The sequence below is a fragment of the Rhamphochromis sp. 'chilingali' genome, assembly GCF_963969265.1.
Source record: "Rhamphochromis sp. 'chilingali' genome assembly, chromosome: 20".
NCBI classification, from domain to species: Eukaryota; Metazoa; Chordata; class Actinopteri; order Cichliformes; family Cichlidae; genus Rhamphochromis; species Rhamphochromis sp. 'chilingali'.
The window spans coordinates 28,587,488-28,608,102 of record NC_137947.1 but is presented as its reverse complement, the minus strand read 5'-3'; the positions used below and the strand labels follow the sequence as shown (position 1 = coordinate 28,608,102).

At 37.8% G+C, this 20,615-nt stretch overlaps 3 protein-coding genes across 3 annotated transcripts in view; 1 reads left to right on the top strand and 2 right to left on the bottom strand.

The window, feature by feature from the left end:
* atrnl1a (attractin-like 1a) overlaps positions 1–20,615 on the bottom strand; it is a 341,974-nt gene that overhangs the window by 250,712 nt on the left and 70,647 nt on the right. The window contains exons 12-15 of the mRNA XM_080869803.1: positions 4,653–4,737; positions 2,920–3,131; positions 1,526–1,644; positions 211–327 (exon numbers count right to left, since the gene is read on the bottom strand). Of these exons, the coding sequence (XP_080725929.1) occupies positions 211–327; positions 1,526–1,644; positions 2,920–3,131; positions 4,653–4,737 (533 nt within the window). The remainder of the gene's footprint in view (positions 1–210; positions 328–1,525; positions 1,645–2,919; positions 3,132–4,652; positions 4,738–20,615) is intronic.
* Positions 8,040–13,122, bottom strand: LOC308388849 (uncharacterized protein; the record flags this gene model as incomplete). The annotated part of the gene is made up of 10 exons (XM_080869804.1): positions 8,040–8,871; positions 9,775–9,884; positions 9,966–10,119; positions 10,208–10,425; positions 11,121–11,270; positions 11,450–11,675; positions 11,759–12,175; positions 12,276–12,394; positions 12,751–12,839; positions 12,992–13,122. 10 exons carry the CDS (start codon positions 13,120–13,122, stop codon positions 8,560–8,562), a joined length of 1,926 nt encoding a protein of 641 aa, XP_080725930.1. The 3' UTR covers positions 8,040–8,559.
* Positions 12,896–19,229, top strand: LOC308388761 (uncharacterized protein; the record flags this gene model as incomplete). The annotated part of the gene is made up of 4 exons (XM_080869657.1): positions 12,896–13,754; positions 14,741–14,839; positions 14,974–15,860; positions 19,148–19,229. The coding sequence occupies exons 1-4, from the start codon at positions 13,374–13,376 to the stop codon at positions 19,227–19,229; spliced, it is 1,449 nt and encodes a 482-aa protein (XP_080725783.1). The 5' UTR covers positions 12,896–13,373.

Below are 20,615 nucleotides of genomic sequence, written 5' to 3'. Positions count from 1 at the left end.
TCAATGACGTGAACAGCTCCTCACACCATAGTGTTCTTTTTCTCACACCATTTTTGGTACCACTTGTTGGAGAAAGAAGAAATGCGTGAAATACATGCAAATTTGTACTTATATTGTCCCCCAGTGTCCACATAACCTTAGGGACTATTCTGACCTGTGACCTTGCAGCCCAAACCTGAAGCTTAACAGGAAGTGTCAAATGATACACACATGTCCCCTTCTCCTGGCTCCGTGTTTCCACAAGCTCAGCTGATGTTCAGACAACATGGACGGAGGGGGAGACAGAGACAGAGCGCCGCCATGCTGCTGGGCCAGCTCCAGAGTCAGCTAACACACACACACACACACACAAATAGTCCGATCCATTCACAGATTCAGATCAAATCCAGCCAAGCACGTAGACAGAAAGAAAGTAACAGATAGCCAAACACACAAAGAAACACACACAAAGCAGGGTTGAGATTAAAAACAGAGACTGTGAAAGGAGGAAACAAAATGAGCAAACGTAACAAAATAACACGAGAAAATATTTATAACAAGTTTAATTTCAGCCCAACAATTACTTTGCTTTTTATTTTTTTTTAAATGTTCATTTTGATGCTTCAGAGAATAAAAGAAAAAACAAAAACCTTAAATGAGCGTGTGTCTGTGTGATCATTTAAAAAGATCACACTGATTGGTGTTGATTGTTTTAAGACTTTATATAAGACATCGACAGCTTCTTCCTTTAACCAGTCATTTGAAAAGCCTCTGAACTTTCTTCCAGCATTTATCAGCTCACGTTTTCAGCTCACGCTCAACAAAGGATCGTTTCCAAATGGCTGCATCTCCAATTCTGAGTGCAATTTTGGTGACAGACAAGGAAAAGCCTCAGGCCTCGGGAGATTTATTTATTTTTTAAATGCATTTTCTTTAATGGTCACTTGAGATTGACTGCAAAAGCAAGTCAATCCTCACAGACTTGTATGATAAAATGTCAAATTTCACAGCTCTATAATAACTAAGTGGGGCATTTTAGGCATGGCCAATTTGACAGGTGTCCCAAATTAGGCAGCTGGAGGCAGGCCTTGCTTTAAATACTTTGGGTCATTACACTCGACCTTTCCATTGTCTTTTGTCACGTTTTATTGAGTAATCTAAGATTATGGCTTGCTGTGAGATACAGATCATCCAAGAAGTTTCTGCTTTGGTTTTGTTGAGTGTTGTATGCCACTTAGCTAACTAGCAAATGTGTGTGTTCCCCTATACAGCTTATGGATGAAAACCATACAAGCTACAATTAGCTGATTAGCCCTTTTTATACAAATATAATTACCTCTATCCATATTTTATACTTTCTATGGTGCCAAATTGCATTGATGCTCAGCCACTGACAGAACAGTCTTTGCACTTTTTATGACTTCTAGCATTGTCAGGAACCAATATGTTAAGTATTCCATCAAAGATTTAATTCAATTATTGTACTATCAATACTATACGATAAGGTTTACCATAGATATTTTACTGATAGTCAGTAAAGCCTCACCACAGTGCAGTTGCTTGAGGCAGATATGCACTTCCTGTCCTCACACCACTGACATCCTCTTGTGTTGGCAGTGCAGCTCGCACAGTCTGAGAAGCGGAAACACTGCTCATCTGTACTGTCTAAAAATGGAGAACACAGACAAATTAAAAAACATAAGCACATCGGTACAAAGGCAACAAAGACACTAGGTCACAGCCTTTTCCCCCCTAATCTGTATTGTTACTGTCTAAATAAAGTGTATGGACAAAATGCTTTCATACTATTATGGACTGAGCACAACTCGTACAGTTTTACTTTCAGTAATCGATTTCCACTTATTGAAATCAGCCAACAAATGTTTCAAAGAGTTCATCTGTTGGTGATTTGACTTCTTGACTAGCAAAGATGTAAATGTGATTTTCATGGAAATGTCTATCAGTCAGTTAATACATATAGTGCACAGAGTCATCAGGTGAACATGTACAACTACTTAAACTATTAGGGCAGTGTAAAATAAAATGTATTACCATATTTGGATGCAATAATCAGGAAGCTACCAAGTGACAACTTCGTTATTCGGGATTTGCAGACCTAACACTAAGACTGTCTCAACATGCTAAACATAGATTGCACAGGCTGGCTCAGGCAGTAGAAGAGATGATCAGTGTTCACAAGGCTGCTGGTTTGACTACATGCTCTTTTTGAACTATAGTTTCTATAATTTGTTATTCTGGCGTCAGTAAAGAACACATTTTAACCTGTTATTGGGGTGTATTTTGGCGTGTGTTAGTCATTTATCGCATTACCCAGGAAAAAAAATTGAAAATGTAGCATTTAACTTTTAAATTAAGGTTAGATTTTATTTTGTTTTTATGGACATTAATGGGATTTGTGTGCTTGGGATGACACATAAATGTTGTCATGAGTTATGAAGGTTAGATAAGGTGTATGTGAATTGCAATGAGCAGGCTTTTAAATGCAAACCCATTGATTTGATCTTTTAATTCATTCAATCCATGTGGGCTTATGCTCCATTTAAAACTGACAGCAAAATCATTTTCATAATTACTTTCTACTTAAACCTCGAGCGAGGTGCCTGAAGCAGAATACCTGGAAGAGCTACCGCATCTACATCTGGTTCAGACCGATCCTAATTACTTTGAAATTAGGTAATTGTTGCAGTGCTGACCTTCTGTTCCTGTAATTATGAATTGCAAACATACTTCAGAGCCCTCCAGAATAATTACGATTCTTGTGAAAAAATAAGCCTTTTGGGAGTTGCACTTGTGCTTGATTGTGTGGTACATTTCAGGAAAACTATGTTGACATGGCAGTGAAAATATTTAGACTGAAACAAAGAAACAGATGCATATAAATGGCAAAGAATTTGCTCGGTAAACAGAAGCATAACATACCAGGCCGAGCAGGGCAGAAAGGAGCAGGAAAAATGTGGTCGGGTGGTGTTGGCTTCCAGGGGACACAACTACTTTTCACCCAGTGACAACGAACACCTGGCCCGGCAGTGGCGCACAAACCTGGGCTAGAGAAGGCCTGGCAGGATGGAGGCGTGTAAGCCAGCACGTCGTTCAGAAGCATACCAGAAAAGCCTCCAAAGATGTACATGGAGCTGAAGATGAAGAAGGGACGATTATACAAACTAACAGGAAAAGAGAACTTATACAGAGAGCTGTGGAAGGAAGCAACAGCGAGACACTACACGCTTTATACAGATGAGAAATGCCTCCAGAAAGGAGGAGAAAGTTAGAGGAACACCTTTAAAAATAAACCTGGACTTAGGTGGTGGTGAGGGGGGGGGGGTGAAAAAGAAAAGCTGCTATTTTGAAGCAGTCCTTGTGAAGTTCAAAGCTGACATTTCTGAGCTCAAAGCTGACTTTTTGGTGGGTAAATGGTGTTAACAGGTCAGGCTGTCATTTCTCAGCCCAGCAATAAGTCAGTCGATGAAACTCCTGCAAACATTTAAGTATCACAAAGCACTGATATTTATATTTTCACTATAACTTTTTCTATTTCACCAAACAAAATGTCTTGTACTCTCCGATTGTCTGGGACTGATGTTCACAGATTCTTTTCAAGAAAATCAAAATCTGTTTTCAGGCTAAACCCTACGAGCAACAAGAAATGCTCAGTGCATCAACGGCAGGGTTTTCTTTGTTGTACATAGCTGTAATAAGTCATTTGAAAACCACATCTTTCTAGAAAGCAGAGCCCAAAGGCCATTCACACATCCGCCTGCATGTGAATGAGGGTGAGAAAAAGTTAGAGAGGAAAAAACTAGAAATGAATATAGGTCTCGAGGTAATGAAGTGAAATACACGTTGACATATATATATATGCAGTATCTATATATAGAAAGTGCAAAGAAAGTTTCTGACAGAGTGTAGCAGGAGAAACATCCACATACAGGCGAGAGCTGAGGTGGGAGAGACGTAGTTTCTAAACAGGGAGCTTCAGAGGAGCAGGCGGAGGAAGAAGTGACAAGAGAAGTGCCAACCAAAACTAAATATAAGATTGAGATAAAAAAAAAGATCAATCCATAAACAGTCTACACAACAAAACTATACCAGTCAAGGAGGAAGGCAGAGGCAAAATTCACCTGAGACGCTCAAGATTTGAAGGACATCACAGGAAGACATCAAGGAAATGAAAAAGCTGTGCTGGAGTGTCACGCATTGTGGATAGATGTGTTTTATTTGCATGAATGTAATTTGAGCAGGAAGGCTTGTTCTTATATTTTTCAAAGGTTGAATATCACTGCTGAAATGTCCAAAGGACGATTGGTAAAGGTACAGATTTATGATTAAAGTGGCACTTTTACAAGAAAACACTTAGGAAATGCAAGTTCATGCATGTTTTGTGAACCAAATCGCTTTATTTCAAGATACACTCAGAAAAAATAAAATACTTTGTTACCTTTAGTAATACGGGGGCTTGTCCTTGGGCAGAACTACCGTTATTTGTAGGCTATGACTGTTTCTCCTTCCAAAATTACATTAACTTCAGAAAATACATTACAAAGAACTTTCTATCAAAGTTTTACTATTGTATATAGGGTGGAAACAAGAATTAGCCAGGTAGAGTCTGGGATTGGATCGGTTAGGGGGACGTGTTATGAAAAGCAGAAACTCACCCGTTGCTAACCACAGCAGAGTGTCCAAAGCGGTTGATGTCCCGGTGCAGGCCTGGTCTGGGAAGGACAGTCCACTCATCACAAGCTGAGGACGAGCACATGCAGACACACAACGATGTTTAGGAATATATTCACTCGTGAGTGTGTGCTGCTATACTGCTGCAGCGTTTGAAAACCAAAACATAAATAACCCACTTATTGAGGAAGTGATAATGCACTGCACAAAATAAACAGACAAAGAGCTACTGTGAACATCACTGTAAGCAGCAAAATTACAGTTTTCCTTAACTGGTAATGCTAACGATAATATACGACTGGATAATATTGTCTTCATTTTTCCCCATGCAGTTATAATAGAAGAATAAGGAGAACCATACGTACTATATGCAAGAGCAATGAGCAGTAGAGTGTGACCCACAGCTCAACCCCTTCCCCCAATTCCATAAGAACTTATTACCATAACCTTCTCACATCGAATTATGGCGATCGAGAGATGATAGGGGAGATAATGTGGGAGCTGACTTCATAAAACACATCATGCCACAAATATGATCATAAAACAGCCTCCTCTCTTTCTCTCTCCCTCTCAAGTTATCATTGGTGCTATTCAGCTCTGTGTGTTTTACTATTTGGATTTTACAACTCTCTGATGTTTTAATGACCCCTACATACTCCCATTATATTAATATGGAAATGACTGAGTGACTGAATGTATGTGTGTGTGTGTGTGTGTGTGTGTGTGTGTGTGTGTGTGTGTGTGTGTGTGTGTGTGTGTGAGAGAGATAGATGGAAAAGGAGTCCAAGTTGTGAGTGTAAATGTGCCATTTAGCTATAGGCGCCTTTCCCTAAACACAGAACGCTGGTAGAGTTGAGGACACCAGGTTGCTAACGACCTCGTTAAGCGCTGTGCTAATTGGGAGCGCTTGTTTAAGAGCGAGGGATGCCACAGAGGACGCAGTGACGGGACAGACAAAAAGAGGTTATTCTAATCAACGCCAAGAGCAATGGGTTCATAACTAGCAGGGGTTAAAGGTCATTCGTATTAACACGACAAGAAGAGTGATGCTGATGTAATCAGGCAGCTCTGAAGAACGGTGATTGTGCGGCTAAATTAAACAGCACCGGTTTGTAGGTATTTAACTCAGGTTTTTTTTTTTTAAATAGGTTAAGTTTTAACCGATTTTTAACCTCCCACAGCAAGATTTCTCAAGTCTTTTTGCTCGAGAAACTCAAAAATCACTAAAGCGAGTAAGTTGTGGGCTTTGAAACGACCTCCCTGAGGAGATAATCTGCGACCTCCTTCAAATCACTTCTAAAAACACATTTTTACAAACTCACTATTATGTGATGTCATTACATTTTTGTGCAGTCTTTTTCTTTAACTGCTTTTAAACAGGAAGCTCTAATTTCCAGCTTTCTGTTGAAATTCTGGATTCGGCTTTGCTAGTCTGTCAAAGCACTTTGCAAAAGAACCATGTAAATGGAATTATTATTTAATATTGTTTGACAAAAAGACTGATGAATAATATTTATGAATAAATAAAACTTAGGGTTTAAACAATGAGAAGCAGAATACCAAAAGTTTATTAAGAATGCACAAAAGAAGGGCAAATAATTTATAAGACAGCTGCTATTAACACTAGACATTTTTACTCCAGTGTGGAGATTTATCCTTGTAGCATCTATTTCTAGAGCTTTGCACACACACACAGCTGTTTGTCAGCTCATGTTTAATATAACCTGCAAGGACCTGAATCAAATTGGCACCTCTACCTGGGTAATCATCACTCAGTGTGGGATCCAGGTGTGCACAACTATATGGCATCTAACATCCATCTAAAGCCTGAGTCACACGTGGTGCTAAAAGTTTAAATATTTTTCACTTGTGGCACTTGGCACTCTGAGCACCGAAATAAGCTTAGGCACTACAGGGAATCAGCAGTGAGGCAGGAGTTTGTTTCCTTGAGAACTTTCCAAGTTGTGCTGGCTGCAGAATAAAGCAGCTGACGTTTATCTTCGATATTTTATTCACTTGTTTTGCTCCAGAATTAATCATTACAACCAAAACTTCACTTGAATTTGTGCATCAGAGTTAATAAATCATGTTGTTAGTACTGAATATACCAAGGTGCGCTTGGTTTGTTATTTTCTCTGGACTGATTTACTGTTACTGAAGTCAGTGAGAGAGCGGTTAAAAAGAGAACGGGCCCATATCTTTTAAATAAGCAGGTTATTATTAAAGCCAGCGCTATTTTTAATTAATCTGCAAGACAATTATGACAAAATGTCAACAGCTTCCTACGTTAATATTTCCGTGTGTTTTTTTTATGTTCACTTTATAATATAATTATTAATAATTAATAAGCCTTGCAGTTCTTGTGAAGCCAATAAACACCCTCGGAGACCTGCTGTATGTTTCATGTGATTTAGAGAATCTACCACATGAAACAGTCTGCAAGACACATAACTGCTAAAATAAGCAAACTAATAACCAACAGCATCAGAAATATATAATAAAAAATAATACGGTTTTGTTGTTTTGTGGAGTTCTCGCTTTTGTTGACCGAAATGTCCCAGCTGTTTGCAATCTGTGTTCCAATAGAAAGATAGAAAACAGTAAACAAGCAGATTTGCATCTCTGTGAGAGGACAGATTTCTGATTGAACGCTTTAAAGTTTTCTTCTCTTTTTTTTTTTGTAGGTGACTCAACGTTGTGACTCCACCTCTAAGGGAATGGATAGTAACAACTACATGGACAAAAGATGGATTTTCTAACATAAGCGAAGCAATAAAATCTGAGGTACTAATTCTACTAAATCCTAAGTGGACAAAAAAATTATTAAAAGGAATTAGCAACTCTGAATGTAAATGCCTCTAGGGAAAAAAAAAGTATTCTCATTTTTCCATTTTGTGTCCCATCATTTTCCCTTTCCTGTGTCTTCCAGTTTGACTGAATCTAGACCTTTCTTTATGACAAGTTCTCATTAATTTGGGAAACCCTGACGAGGCTGGGAATGGTACACTGCAAAAATGGCTAGTCTATATTTAGGAAAAAAATACTACATTTGATACAAAAAGCACTGAAAACAAGTGAAATTATCTGTCCATGCAGCAAGTTTATTTTACTTAATAAGAAATCTTGAAATAAGATTTTTTAATCCAGAAATAAAAGAACACATTTGAGAATTGAAGAGGGTTAAAATAAGCTTTAAAAAGCTCAATTTAAGATAAAATTACTTTATATCAAGTCCCAAAAGTAAGTTAAATATGCTAAATTACAGTCTTTTTTTATGTTTTGAATTCTTACTTGCAGCAAATGAATGCACTGCAACGAGAAAAATAGTTCTAATACTATGAAAAACTACTCAATATTAGTGAAGTATGATTAATTTGTTTCTTGATTCAGGTTGGCTTATCTTAAAATAGAGCTGAATCAATATTAAATCCAGGCAAAAAAACCTTAAAACAGACCTTTTTCCTAGAATACTCCTTGGCTTCTACTGAAATCACAACCAGGACAGGAGTGATATATGTCAACATTTATTTCTCTCATGAGAACAAAATTCTTTTTTTAAACAATATAGGGCTGCTGCACAATCCCTAAAAGTCTAAATCAACCCTTTAAAAGGCCTAAACAGAGAAAAGAAATTACATTTTTGGCCTTAAACTTTTGTGACAGTCACATAGTCTCACAATGTTGTAAATAATGGCATTACTGACTTAAAACTTTACATGCCTCAGGTAAAGTGTCACTAAGAAAAAAAAACAACAACTTTCATTTGTAAAGCATTATAAGTACAGCCGTTTCTCAGGACATTGCTAGGCAAATTAGGAACAAAGTTGTACAAACGTACTACAAAACTAAACAAACTGCAAATGACCTGATAAAATCCTGCTTGGTATTCACCTATTTTTCAAAGAACGACTTCCACTCAGCTATTGCTTTCTTATATGCACTAGTGGCATCTTGATCATGGATGGCATCAGTTATTACCTCAGTTTGTATGACAGAGAGGACCGTTGCAACACATTTTGGGTATGTTAAGTGCAAGGTGTAGTAATATGCCATCAACACCAACATTCCTTCCCAGAAATCCTCCAAGGGGAGAGTGGTCACTGGTATGTTTCCTACAGCAACAATGCTGGTTGTTCCATCAAAAAGCAGCACTGGGGAGGAGAGAGGCCGCTTCTCCAGGTATAGCATTGCATCTTCACCCGGCTAGAAAAGCACAAAAAAAGGACAAATTCTTCAAGATTTTAAATGAAAGGGTTGCTGTGCATCCAAACAGCTTAAGACACAAAAAGCAATATCAAGAGTTTAGAATGCTCCAACTGATTTACTGTTGGAATAGAAGAAATAAATGTAAAATATCTGACTTACATAAATATGAAATTTTGGAAATGTACACAGCAAAATCTCCAGTGTTAAATTAACACTGGAGAGTGTCTATATGGGTCCACTCCTCTGAGTGTTAAATACAACACTGTTGAGTGTTAAATTAACACTTTGACAGTGTTATATGTTTAAAAGTAACCTAGTCAGTTTTGAAGATTAACAAAGACTAACACTGAGCAGTGCTGATTTTCTAACACTGGAATATTTCTAACATTTTGATTTATTTTCCAGTGTTAGAAAATCAGCACCGCTCAGTGTTAGTCTTTGTTAATCTTCAAAACTGACTAGGTTACTTTTAAACATATAACACTGTCAAAGGTGTTAATTTAACACTGGAGATTTTGCTGTGTATTAATTCTGAGCATGAATTTTCTCTAGTTTGCAGCATTTTTATCATGTCTATTTGTGCTTTTTTTCTCATTTGTTTTTTAAAACTATTTCTTTTAACTTTGTTACATATTCTAGTTTTTGAAGGCCTTTTTAAATATATCATTTTACTGCTTCTACTTGTATCCTAACTGCAATGTGCTTTTGCTCTGTGCTGCCTCTCTGGAGTAGGTTTTGAATAACAATTAAGAAATCCTGAATAAGGAGTAATTTAATCCCTGCTGAATTGAACTTCAACCCACTCTTATTAAGCAGGAAAAGCAAAATAATAATATTAATAATAACAATACAAGTAAATGGAGTACAAGTTACAGTGGCTGGTATTGCAGCTGTTCGCACCTTGAGGATATGAAGGAGAGCCTCACTGGCACTTCCCAGCCGCTTTGGTGGTGTAGTTTTTGAAGGAAAAAGAGATGGAAGTGCATTGAAGAGAGTGACAGTAAAATCCACTGTGAACGGAGAAAAGTATCTCAACAAAGCAATCCGAACATATCTGATGTGTGGATTTAATGTATGAAAAGGCCACTTACCTCCACGTACATCCAAGGGGAGAGGAGGTTTCAGGACCTTCTTCCAAATGCCATAGAACTGCACCTTCGAACAAAACTCTGCCCATCGACCCTTCATTTGATCTATGTATTTGCAGTTGGAGCCACCAATGATGCGACGCAGTTCATCCATCACCTATGACAAAGTTGTGCTCAGTTAGTCAAGAACTAACTAAACCTATCCAGAGAAAGCAAGGAATTTAACTGAAGGTAGTTGAACTTACATTTCGTATGTCTTTGAAGCACGGGTATGCTTCAAATATTTTTCTAGGCCTGTCTTCTTCCCTTGTAACATCTGCGTCAATAAAAGCTCGTCTGGCCTCAAACTCCAGGTCCAAAATTTGAGCAACGTCACTTTGGTTGGGTTTTGCATTGGGTTTCCTGTACATGTTGCTCAAGGTTTTGTAATGTCTTGCCTGCATCTTCAGGCTGTCATGGTCTGCTAGGGAAAGCAAAGAGCAATTGTAAGACATGGTGTAACTAGACTAAATTCAGATTTTTCTAATCAGTCATTTCTAGTAAGGTTGCATGGTTGTTTTTAAGTATAATATTTATGAGAATTAATGTTTAGGTTAAATATGTTTGAGTAATGAACTGACCCTATATGTCCTGATCATTTCCCTTTGTGTCCTTTTCTTATAATGATCATGGATTTATGTTAATTGTTAGTTTGAACAGAATCAAATATTAAAACGACAGTTTAAGATGCCCGTGAATAAAACTGTGGTGAAAATAAGGTAAAGGTTGTTTACTGTGTATATCGTTCACATCAGTGTGAACAGTGATTATGAGCTGATGGATAAAAATCTTTTAGGTAATTTGATCTATGACAGAAACACTGTGATAAGGCATGATAGATGTGACCAGCATGAGGATTTACATGTGTAAATAATCAGCACTGAGTAACACCCATTACAACACAAAGTGGTAAAATACTTACTATGGCTAACTGGCAAACTGGAATGAGGGATCTATCATATGTTGATTTTACACACCTACTCGAGTTAATGCCAAACCACTATGATTTATGGAATAAACACTTAGAACGGGGTTCATTGCTGCAACCATATTTTGGAAAGAGCTGTAAGAGGAACCACAGTCAGACTGAGAGGTAGATAAGGGTGATGGTGGACTTACCAACAACATCATCTGGAGGTGCAGTTGAAGGACCTATATCAGACCTGGGTGCAGAGCATGAGGCTGACTTGGATAATAGTGGTAAAGCCAGCGTAGTATTGTTTGACGTAGTTGGTACAGTGGAGGGTAGCGGCAATTGGGATTCTTTCTCTGAGGAAAAAACAGAAGATGAACAGAATGTAATAACAGGGAATAGCTAGAAAGTTAAGGAAAATACTCAACACTGTATAAATCTTGTGATGCACTCTGAACAGAAAACTGAGGGCAGGTGGTCTCTTTGAAGTTTTAGATGTCCAAAAGTCATTAGTACAGCAGACCAAAGTACACACCTGCATTTGAGTTATCCTCGCTGAGGTCATCATTGCTCTCAAGAAGTGTGGTATAGTCACTTGAACCACTTGCTTCACCACTTAGGTCACCTTCAGTCCCATTGTCTGTGTCATCTGAGCTGAAAAGAGTCTTCCTGGGCCTGCCTCGTTGCGGCATGGAGCCCTGCCTCTTCCTTGGAGACTTCATATTTTGGAGTCGTTTGTACAGTTTGGTGTAGATGGTCAGCTGTGGTAAAATAATATATATTTGTACATCCTTTTTTTATCTCACTCAATTTTAGATATTGTAGTGGGTAAAGAATGACTTACGTATGGCATGTGTGTGTCAGCATCACGTAACATGGGGTAATAGTCGACAATCTTCTGTGACATTGCTCTCATTTCGAGTTTGGAGGGGTATGTTACTTCTTTCCCCATGGGACTAGCACGGAGGATTGCAACCATGCTGGTGACTGTGTTCCTTACAAGTCTGCAACAGAGCTCCTTCGACATCCTGCAGTCCTTTTCCTTTCCACTGTGGAGCAATGCAAAGTACTGACTGCGCACCATGTCCAACTCTGAATCTGTATACACCACATACTCTGGTGGGTCTGGCATTTTCATTTTTTTGTCAGCAGTGTAGGAAATGGGAGTGGAAGTTTGAGGCTGACATTGTGACACATCAAAGCCGAAGGGGTTACTCTCGCTTCGATGGAAAGTGTTGGCATCTTGGTCAGTACTCTTAAACTATAACAGTTGTGGGATATAAACAAAAATACACAATTAGGCAAATTAATGCTAGACAATATGGACAGTAATCATCTTCTTAGTGGTATAATGTGTTTACCTTTTGGCTGATAAAATCCCAAATCTTCTTTCTACGGAAGAAATTTTCATGGCCCGGAAAAAGATCCTTTAGGTCATCCCGGGTAAAGCTTCTCAAAGTTTCCTCATCAATATTCGCAGCTGTAAAAGAGAAAAACAACTTCAAAAGTGATATTTATTTCTCTTTTCCTGGGCGTGGCTTATTACATGTCGAGGTCATTTTTTGTCAATAAATGTATTTTAGCAATAAGTAATATTAACAGGATAAAATTTCAAACTTAAAACAGTTTATCAAATATTTGGGAATGCAATAAAACTATTTTTGGGTGTCTTCAAGAATGATGTTCCAAGTCTATTTAGGCAAAGACAGCTCAAGGCTATAATGTGGATAAAGGTCAGAGTAGAGTGCAATCCTAGCTCCAAGTTTCAGAAATGATGCTAACAGATGCTAAGGCTGCTTAGCTAACGTACCAAAATAACTGAAAAATAAGACTTACCCTGCAACACAGACAGTATGGCATCGTCAAACTTGTCCATGCCGTGACAGCAGTTCTCTAGTTCGTTCCAAAGCCTCCACTCACAGTGCCTGGAAATATCCTACAGCTTAAATAAGATCATTTAGCTAAAGTTAACACATTAGCTAGATTGCTAACTAGCAGCAGCCCTCACAAAACACGACTTTATCTTAATAACACCGTTGTACCATAGTATTTTTCAAATCAACTTAATGTTACCAACCTTAAATTACTGTTCACTTTGTTTAGATAAATAATTTTGATCTTCCTAACGGTCCTGATGGTTAACAAAGCAGGGGAAAAGAGTTTGTCCCGCGTGAAAGTAACGTCACGACAGGAACTGAGAATGCGCATGCAGAAAATTATTTATATTTAATTTTTTTTAAGTAAAAAAAAAGAAAATAAAAATATAAATTCAGTCTTAAACACTTATTGCCTAAAAATAAATATAACTGATGTAATTTAAACCTGAAAAATTGGATAATTAAGGATACATATATTTTAAAAATTGCCTACCTTTCCCATGGTCCCACACTCTCATCTGTGGCCTTCAGTGGAGAGCGGTAAAGTAAAGCTGCATTGCTACTGCGCGAAAACAGTTCACCATGGCGCTCTGGAGATGTATGATCTGTTTTATCTTTGTTTCTTTAACTCTGAAGGTGCTCCTTAGCCACATAAATGCAGCTCATGGTCGAAGGCAGGATTTTTGGGTTTACTGTGGAATAGATGGCTGTGAACAAGATTTCAGAGTTTTTAACTCATTCTTTCGCCACATTAAACGGACGCACCCTCTGTATTTGACGAATGGAAGCCCACCAAGAGGATGGAGGATCCCCCCAACATCCCACTCTTTAGGATCGGAAAATTTTGGTGTTTCAGTCTTTGCCAACTGTAGTACTGCAACAACAACCAGCACCGTGGAAATATCAACTAGTGGATCTTTGGCTGAAGTGCAGGAGCCTCAGGTTGTTGACAGCCCGATCACGGTAAGTGTTAAACTAAATAAAATGTAGTGTGGCTTCTGATGACAAATTTAGCTATGTCTAACTCCTCGTATTTGGTCCTATATTACTATTAATCCTTTTCTCCATTTTTAGTCAAGAGAAATTTAACGAGATCTCGCGATATTATACCGCTAGATATTGTTCTTCAAACTGTTACAAGCGATTTCCACTATGGTTGGATTTTAAATCACAATTTCATCCTGCAGGATGAAATAAAAAATAAATAAACAGAATAGCAGTTCAGTGTAGATAGTACAGGCTATGCTGCAGCCGGAGAAGGCACACACTCTGCGGCTGGCATGTCTCCTGGTGAAGTTTGCATCAAAGACACTCTCAGGGCGTTTAAATCGTTCAATGTGGCAGCAATTTGGGTATCTCGTAGGAATTATAAGTGGTGAATACGGTTTCAGGTAAGACACAGAGTATTTGGAAGCACTGTAAAAAAAATCTGTTGGCCAGAAATACTGCCAAAACATGGATAAGAATGATTTTTTTGAAAATTAAATAAATTAATAAATGCATACAATAAAATATATCCATATACTAATACTAACATAAATTCTGAGTGCAAATCTAAATTACGTGATTTAAAAATACATAAATAATTTAATAAATACAACAAACATGTAAAGAAACTAATATCTAAGTGCAAACAAAAATTCATTATTTAAAAAGATAAAATCTCATTCTCATGAATCCAATCCCTAGCCTCATCAAAACAATGGACAACCCCTTTTTTATTGTTTCTTTGTCTTTGATTTCTTTTCCATTTCTTTTTTCTTTATTCCAAAGAATGAATATTATATTATCTTATATTATATTGAATATTCACAACTGTAACACTAGTCACTGTCATGCACTTTGTTTTTTAATGGACCAATCATTAGGTGTAACTGATTATACCTGTTATGTAAGAATTTCTATAATTGGCCAGGAGTTTGGAGAAACTTTGTTTTTCTGCTCTAAAGGAAGAAGCTGTTGCTACAACATCCTTTACCAGACATGATATTACCAGATCTGCTGCAGCTTTTGCTATCTGTGTTCAAGAACAGTGCCACTTATCACAGGTATGTTATAGTCTTAATGGATCAATACATTACATAAGGCAATCAATGTCTTACTTGTTCATAATGGAATTCAGAATTATTATTATTTTATATAAATGCAGAATAAGTTACTTTTATTTCAAATGTTTTCACAGAGAACGGTCAAACATATCATCTCAGGAGTGCAACAGTATCAGGCTGTTCTTTTGGATACGCTCAAGGAAAGAATGAAGACAGTGTTTGAAGATAATGCCGAGGGAACCACTCAGCTTCAAGATGAGGCTTTGGCTACATTTGATAAATTCATGGATCCTTTCTCCACCATTGCATATGGACAGAGTAGAGCCATAGGGGAAATGTTCTGTCCAGTCAACGCAGAGGAAGTAGTAGTATCCCAGAAGATATGTTGGGTAAAGCAAGGTCTTTCAAGGGTCATGTCTTTAAGGAACAAAAGTTTTTACTATGTACCATTAATTGAAAGTCTAAAGCAGTTAATGACTAATGAGAGAATCTTTACCATGTTGAACACTGCACCACAAAGAAGCAGAGAGGGATTCTTCTATGATTTTAGAGACGGGTCCCTCTTTACATCTCACCCCTTGTTTTCTCAGAGGCCAAATGCATTGCAATTAATACTGTACACAGATGAAATTGAAATATGTAACCCCTTAGGGTCCCATGCTTCTGCAAACAAATTGGTCATGTTTTATTATACTTTAGGAAATATTGATCCAAAATTTAGGTCAAAGTTAGCTGCAATACGACTTCTTGCTATTGCTAAAGCAAATGACATTTCTCAGTGGGGTATTGATGTTGTACTGAAAAGAATACTTCAAGATCTATCACTGCTTTACAATGGTGTAAGGATTAAAATGTCAAATGGTGAAATTGAATTGTTTGGTGCTGTTATAGCCATTTGCGGAGACACGCTAGCCCAGCATGAGATTGCTGGCTTTAAAGAAGGGATTGGTTTTGCTTATAGCAAATGTAGACACTGTGAATGCAACTTTGATGATATGCAAAGTGTTTTTGAGGAGAAGAAGTTTGTTCACAGAACTCTGGAGAAACATATGAGGCAGTGTTTTGAAATAGATAAAGCAAGCACAGATTTATTGAAAGCGTCCCTCAAAACTACTTATGGAATTAATAGAAGAAGCAGACTAGTTGATGTTCCTGCATTTGACCTGATCAAACAAACTCCACAGGACATAATGCATGTTATTTTTGAAGGTGTTGCATCAATGGAAGTTAAATTTGTATTAAAACACCTAATTCTCTCAGGACAATTGGAATTAGACAAGTTTAATTCAGACATTCAAAATTTTCCTTACTCACCTCTTGAAATACGGGATAAACCATGTCCTATTAGCTTTGGCACTTTAGCGGCTAACGACAACAAATTGAAACAGTCTTGTGGACAGATGCTAATTCTTTTAAAAATATTACTTTTTCTTTTGTATGGTGTGGAGAGTGAGTATGTTGTATTTATTAGAAAGTTAATTATGATAATTCAAATAGTTCTTGCTCCCATTATTTCTTTACAAACTGTATTGCAACTGAGAAGTATGATTGAAGAACACCTGTATCAGTTCAGTTCAGCATCTTCCCAGTCAAATCTTATCCCTTGGACCTTTAATAAGGAGTATGTGCATGCGCTTTGAGGCAAAGCACTCCTATTTTAAACAGTGGGCTTCTAAGTTAAATTTTAAAAATATTTGTAAATCCCTTGCAAACCACAATCAATTTCTTGAGTGTTGTCAAAATGAAATAGGCACTGAACATCCTATTTTTGCGAAAGAAAAGGAATTCGGGCCAGTATCAGCTAAAAATAATGAATATGTTAGGAAAAAAATTAAAGAATTTTTTGGAATAGATGTCATGCAGTCTGTTGTCTCAGTGAAATGGTATGTTCTAAATGGCAATAAATACATTGCTGGGAAGTCCATGATTATTGCAGACGTGGATGGCACTTTCCCTGTGTTTGGACTGATAAAGGATATCTTTTTGATTGACTCATCTTTTATTGCTTTTGAGTACCAACGCTTGAATTTAAATGAAGACTTATTGGCATATGAAGTAACTGTGCCCATTGTTGCTCAAGCTACAGAATTAGCCCATGAGCTCATTGATTATACTTCATACTTTTCTATTAGTTTTAGGGACAGTGTGTTTGTGCCAATCAAATACAGTCTTTCTGATATTATTTCCCATAGAAATCACCCTTAAGATTAGGGTTGCACCAAGTATTGGCTTAGTGTAGTTTGTGATGATATAAGTTGACAGTCATTAAATGTTCCCTAAACCAATGTCAATGTTGTACCACATAATGCTGGCATGCTGTGACAAACAGCTGTCTTTGAAATGTGATTTGTATCATAAATTGTGGTTAATTTTTTTCCTTTATATGTACAACTTTGAAGTCAGACATGATTTTGAATAAATCATATTTTCCACAGGTGCCTTGTGTGAATTTCCTAAATCAAGCAAATTGAGTTTGTCACTCTATCTTGAAACAAGTGATATTTTGAGAGACATCTGGTGAGAGACCTAATGTAGGCTATTTTAAGAGTTATTCTTCCCATTTCTGGATTTCTGTACTAATATAGACACAATTATATGGTTATTCTCAATTTAAGTTTATTATCTAAAATCCAGACTTAGAAACAAGTAAATCTTTTTTAAAACAAGGCAAATAATCTGGCCTGTCTAAAAATAGGATTTTAAATCATGGCAAGCACCAGATAATTTGCAGTGTACCTAAAATGGATATGCTGTTAAAAGGACGGATGGATGGACTTATTGTCTACTCATTGTTTGAATGACACATTTCAACTTGTGGCATTTTTGAGATTTTACTTCTTGAGGATCCAGAGCTTCCCCATGCACCTTGGAAGTAGGAGTGAACTTGTGCTTGAAAGCTCTACTCTATAAAGAAAATGTAATGTGGAACTATGATTCGTGCATGTGAATCAAGAGCCTGATTGTGATGATGAAGCTGACCTCAAACCTCCAGCCACAGCTAAAAATCTTTCTCTAACAAGCTCTAAATGAAAAAAAGATTACAACCTCTGTGACTTTTGATCCCATCCTCTAGCCATAACCAGCCACCCCGAGACTGCTGTCAAATTGTCCACCCAAGAACTGCAGGCTCAACAGATACTTATCAGCCACAACACACATACAGTCATACACACACACAGACCCACACAGATTTTAATTTCCTCTTAGGATATGAGAAAATCTGTGTTAATAATGCATGGTGGGACAGAGGGAGAAATCACGAGTCCAGATCGAAGCAGCCGTGCGGCCGGGCTGATTGACAGTTTGATCGGATCTGTGCTAATGGAGAACTTGATGGAGAAAGGCGGGAGGAGGAGGAGGACATGGAGGTTTGAACGGCAGCCACTGTCTGCTCCTCAGATACATCCCGACTTCCAACATCTTCCAAACAAGCTTTCAGCTTGCCACAGGCCTTTCAGCGAGATCTGTGTATGTGTCAGGTGTTTGCGTGTTGCACACAGAGCGTGGGCGTGCGCCTATGGTGTGTCAGGTTGGAGAGGACTGCGTTTTTAATCAGAGTTCATTTTCCCCCAAAATCTAATTAGAAGTGTGAGGGTGGCACGGTTAAGGGGAAGGGAGGATGTGGGAGGATGGGAGTGGGGAGGAAGGAGAGCTGAAGGGGGAGAATTAAATTCAAATGAAAAGTGCCTTCCATGTCTACCTGAATCTAATGTGTGGCAGCAGAAGAGCAGGAGAAGCTAATAACGTCATGTCACCCCTCCAAGGTTAGCGCGGCAAAACAAAAACAAATTAGTGCTCCAAACGCCCCCGCTCGCAGCGAGTGCAGAGACAGGGAGGAACGGAGGAGCAAATGGAGACAAAACAAGGGATGGAGAGAAGTGACTTCACAGGTGGAACTAATTAATTATCTCCTGAAGAGATGCGACAGAGGGCAGAGCTTTAGAAAAGAACTTGTGCAGATCAACACTTTCTGTGAAGACGCGTAGATACGAAGCCAAGCAACCCCCTGTCGTAACTCTAAACATGTATAGTATTTTTCACAGCATGTCCTATTTAACACTAAAGGTTTCCCCCATAAATGACCAAATTGTGCTCAGTCGAGACGCATTATTCAGAATGACAGCAATTAACACATTTCTCAGACTTTCCAGAAACAAATTTGTATTTCTTTAAAGTCAAGAATCAAATAAATTATCTGCTGTGCTTTTAGTTACGATGTTATTGTCAAAGCCAACTGATGTTTTTTGTTCTGCTGCTTGAAGCCACTTTAAGAAAAACTGTTTCTCAGTAACTTGTGTTCCACTGCAGGAAGCACCTCTGCACGGCCTCCTTTAGTGCCATTTTGGAGGAGAAAAAAGTAGCTAGTCTGAGGATTTTTGAGTGCCCCTGATAGCCTGCTTATAGAGGTTCAGCAATCTTAGGGTATAAGAGCTATATTGTGCTTCTTGTTGTGTCGATATACTGTTAGGATGTTTAAACATGCCCTGTTTTGAACACTGAAAGCAGTATACATACAAATAAGGGCAGTGAGCCCAAAACTTAGGAGGTTCTAAATGCTCCGTTTCTGTTTTTTTTAAATTTATTTATTTATTTTTTACTCTCAGTTCTATGTGATTGGAACATGGACAGTAACAACAATGATAAACCAGGATTATTTTGAACTGTGACTCACACAAAGCCACCCTGGAATAGTCTAACAATAAAAAGAGGGAGGTAGAATTTTATATAAAAGGTCCTATTTAAGTCTGAGGATTGCTGCCCTCTCTGAAACTTCAACAGCATAAACTTTGACATGAACAAGAAGAAAAGCCTTTAAGCAGCTCAGCTCTCTCCTTTTTTGTTATTAAATTCCCCTGTCTGTGCACATGCAGAATTAATGTCGCAGTTAAAAGTGTTTTTCATCACCTCATGTTTGGGTGGAGCCACAGACATGTAAACAAACGATATAGGGGCCTTTCCTGTATCTACACCACGTTGTGCCAATATGAATACTGTAACTTCAGCACCGTAACAAGAAGGAGAAGACGTTTTCTTCTGACTTCTTTCCATTTATAAGGAGATTCATAAATGCCTTCATCGTGAAGTTCTTGTACTTAGAAATTCACTGATACAGGATTTTAAGACCAATACTCACAATGAAAGCTGGTGAGTTAAAAATAGAATAGATTCTTTTTTCAAACATGCAAGAAAAATAAAGAGATAGCATATTGTCTTAGTAAAGACTATATGCTAATTCTATTTAAAGATAATCTTGTTTGTTTTGTTTTAGGGGTTTTGTCGCGTATTCCTTGCTTAAGTTCTGCCCAACAATGCTCGGATCAGCTGGTTGTTATGTTTGTGGACTTCCAGACACATTTAAGTTGAAGTGCTTTCTGGTCGGAAAATGATGGTTACTCACGATGATGGTCTCCACTTTATACATTTTAATTTATCAGCCCTTATAAATGCAGATGCCAATAGAGCAGTAAACAGCTAATAAGGTAACATTATCTGTAAATGATTAAAAACCAAAGACAGGAATCACAAAGAACAAAGTAAAAATCAAAATTTTCAAATTTAACTTGAGGGCAAAAATCACAGATTTAGCTAAAGTTAGCAGGGATTAAAGGAAAAGTGTGAATGCAGCAAGAGAAAGAATGAAGACAGGAAGGAGGAAACTATAGCTAGGAGACATTTCTTGGCTCAGATTTAAACTCTTCTTTTTTTTAAGCTCCTCATAACCCTGAGTGTGTTAACAGTCACCACACTGGCCCAGCGGAGGCCTTTAATTCCACAT